We start from the raw sequence: 3,161 nt of genomic DNA on the forward strand, positions 1-3,161 counted from the left end.
CGTTAGGCTTTTTTTATCGCCAGCCATGGCAATATTAGCTCCAACACTCATAGGAATTCTATGAGTATTAGAGCTAATACCACCACGACCAGCGTTTAAAGAAAAAAGCCTAACATGGTTTCATAAAAGGAGCTCTAAGTTCGTGTTTAAAATTTAAATAAAACATGTTTTAAATGTTTGAATATCTTCTGTAACCTATGCAATAAGCTACACTGTATCCATTTTCTGATCAGAAAACAGCATTTGCTGAAGAAATGCAAAAAGTTGTTACAGTAATGTACATGAAATCAGGGCAAAAGAGAGCAAATGTAGAGCAATAAATGCCTATAAGGAAGAGTAAAGGCCTTATATTACACAATAAGTAGATAAGTAGTTTTTCTGACACATCCATGAATTTATTTTAAAACTTTGATTTTTTTATACAGTACTATTGTGCCTGAATAACTTAAAAAGGCATGAGCTAATTCCCAAATCCATTCCTTTTCTTTTCCTTTAAAGGACTTTTGGTTATGTTTTCTTTGTTCTTTTCTGCTGCATGCACTAACAGCGAGGGCTACTATCATGCTAAATACTATTCATGTTATTTTTCCAAAGGTCCCTCCCATTTTAATGCAGTGCCATGCCACTGTTCCCTCTAAGCTGAGCAGGAGTCCTCCACCCACAGTCTCACCAATAGAGGGTGCTGTTTTACTGTCACATTTTTCAATTGTGAGGGACAGGCAAGTTCTGCAGGACTCCAGGGAACATACCTGTTCTTAGCGACTGAAAATATTCCACCCCCTAGTGGTAGCAATGCAGCTGGAGGACACCTGCTCAGCTTAGAGGGATAGTTACTAATAAAACAGTAGCAGATTGTAATTCTAGTTGTAAATGTGAAGGTTTTAATGTTTTTCATTTTGATTTTCAGGTTACACGCCTGCTTTGGCTTGTGCTCCCAACAAGGATGTTGCAGATTGTCTAGCTCTTATTTTGGCTACAATGGCACCCATTTCATCAAGCAACACATTACCTTCACTGACACTGAATGCCATAAATCATTATACCAACACCTCAAAAACTGTCACGTTTGACTCCTTGCCAATCATGAGGAGTGAGCATAGCTCTTACTGCAACTTCAACAATATTGGTAGGGAAGATGGATATCCTTACACGGAGGAAGATGAACTCAATGATTCAGATTCTGAGACTTACTGAAACTTCCTCTATGAGCCCCAGTTGTTGGAAGTTAATGTTCTTTAACACAGAACAGACCTGAGAAAAGCAATTTTGTTTGTATATCCTTCTGAAAAATTGCTTGTTTTAGGAATATTTTCAATGTGCAGGTCAAAAGAGTACTACTATATAGGCTCCTGACTATAAGCCCTGTTCACCTCAGGTTCCTTTCATTTTTCTCCCTGTTACAAAACCCTTGAAGAGCAGGCCCGCAAATTTAGAAATGGCAAGAAAGAATGTCATAATCATTTTATTTGTGGTGCCAGGCATGTTGTCAGTTTATGGTGGATTGTACCTTGGATGAATAAACTCTATTGTACAGGTAAGAAAAAATCTTATAAATAAAATATTTTGAAGGCAATAAAACTTTGGTATAGTAGGTAGCCACTGAGTGTAGAGCAAAGTGCCAAAGGACCAAATAATTTAAATATTTTTTGTTTTAAATTAAACACCTTTCATGTGAAAACTGGAATCAGAAAAGAGAGAAGTATTTGTCTTAACAAAAACCTTCATTTCTTCTGGTAATTGCACTCCAATGTGGTGTTTAATGTTGATTTGTTTATAAAATTGCCTTCCAAGATTCTGCTAAATGTACAAGGAAGGAAAGCAGTTGAATGTCTATTTGTTTCTAAAAATACTTTTGTAATGCTAAACCTTAAATTAAAACCAGCTAATAAGGTGCAGTCAGGGTGATATGTGTAGTACATTAAAGAAGGGGAAACGGTAATTGTTGCACAGTTTTAGAGTTTTAACTTTGGGATTTTAAATTATTTTTAAAGTATGTGGTATGATTTGCTGAAATTGAAGCCACTAAAAATTTCCCAGTGCCCAATAAGACATGGTAGACCTGTGCTCCAAAGAAATGGTTTGTAAGTCATGTGTCCTCTTCTTCACACAATCTAGATTACTTCTATGATGCCATATTGCATTTTTAATCCTGGATTCCTAAAAGAAAGATGATGGCTATAAGAGATTCCTCTGTTTTCAAAACATACACCTAGATCTTTCTCAGGAGAGATTTTCATAATTTGTTATGCAGGTCCTTGTGATATAGTGAAGATTCCACTCTTTTTATTTATAACAGTTACTGTAAAAATGTCTACAGAATTTTAAAAAATAATCTCGACAGCATAAGCTGAGTTTGTCTGTTAAACATGACTACTTTATTTGCGTTATGAAGATCTTTTTACAGAGGTATTCTTGCATATCCAGGTAAAATACAAGCAAATTGCTATAAATCAGTTCTACTTTCTTTTAACCATTTTGTATTGTGAAACTGGAAACCTTAATAAATGTAAATTATCAGCTGGTTTTCTGAATATAAAGTATAAAAAAACAGGACAGTATTTTGATCTATTTGATAATTTTGTGGGTTTTTTGAAGAATTAATATCCGCATGTATATAGAAATAGTGACTGCTTGAATACTGTAATTTCTTGCACTCTTTCAGTACATCAAGATTCCTGTATATTTTATGGAGTATAATAAAAACAAGAAGTGCATTGTATTTTATGAATAATATGTTGTTTGTGGGTGTGATCCCTTGTGTGAGGAGGTGGAATTCCCCTGTTCACTGAATCTTTCAGAGGTTTCAAGGTGCAGGAAACTGCTATTGGCTTCTAATGTCAAGGCAACAGGCAGGCTGTCATGGACACTGTGTGGACTCCTCCCACTGCCAAGAGCAGAGAGTTACAATTGGCTCTTTTGAAAGACAGAGGTGGGTTTTCATCCTGAGAACAGTAAAAACAAAAAGCAGGTGAAGTGAGAAGTTTGGAGTAGAGAAAAGCAGCTTGTCTCTCTGGTTAATAGTTTTGTGGTTGCTGGCAGAGAATTTCTCTAAGCAGCTGGCTACATCAATCCATATAGCTCTGGGGATCAGTGACTAGAACCCTGAATATACATGATAAAGAGGAAATTTCTATTTGCCTTTTTACTCTCCTTTACCTGAT

At 35.8% G+C, this 3,161-nt stretch overlaps 1 protein-coding gene across 4 annotated transcripts in view; it reads left to right on the forward strand.

Annotated features, from left to right (window-relative positions):
* ANKRD28 (ankyrin repeat domain 28) overlaps positions 1 to 2,713 on the forward strand; it is a 425,075-nt gene extending 422,362 nt beyond the window's left edge. For 2 of the 4 annotated variants that reach the window (XM_033930721.1, XM_033930722.1), the window contains one exon: positions 908 to 1,194. In XM_033930721.1, coding sequence (XP_033786612.1) covers positions 908 to 1,194 — 287 coding nt within the window. Of the gene's footprint in view, positions 1 to 907 lie in introns of all 4 variants that reach the window. The other 2 variants (XM_033930723.1, XM_033930720.1) reach the window with 2 other exon arrangements.
* The last annotated feature ends 448 nt before the right edge of the window (positions 2,714 to 3,161 follow it).

The sequence above is a fragment of the Geotrypetes seraphini genome, chromosome 2, assembly GCF_902459505.1.
Source record: "Geotrypetes seraphini chromosome 2, aGeoSer1.1, whole genome shotgun sequence".
NCBI lineage: Eukaryota > Metazoa > Chordata > Amphibia > Gymnophiona > Dermophiidae > Geotrypetes > Geotrypetes seraphini.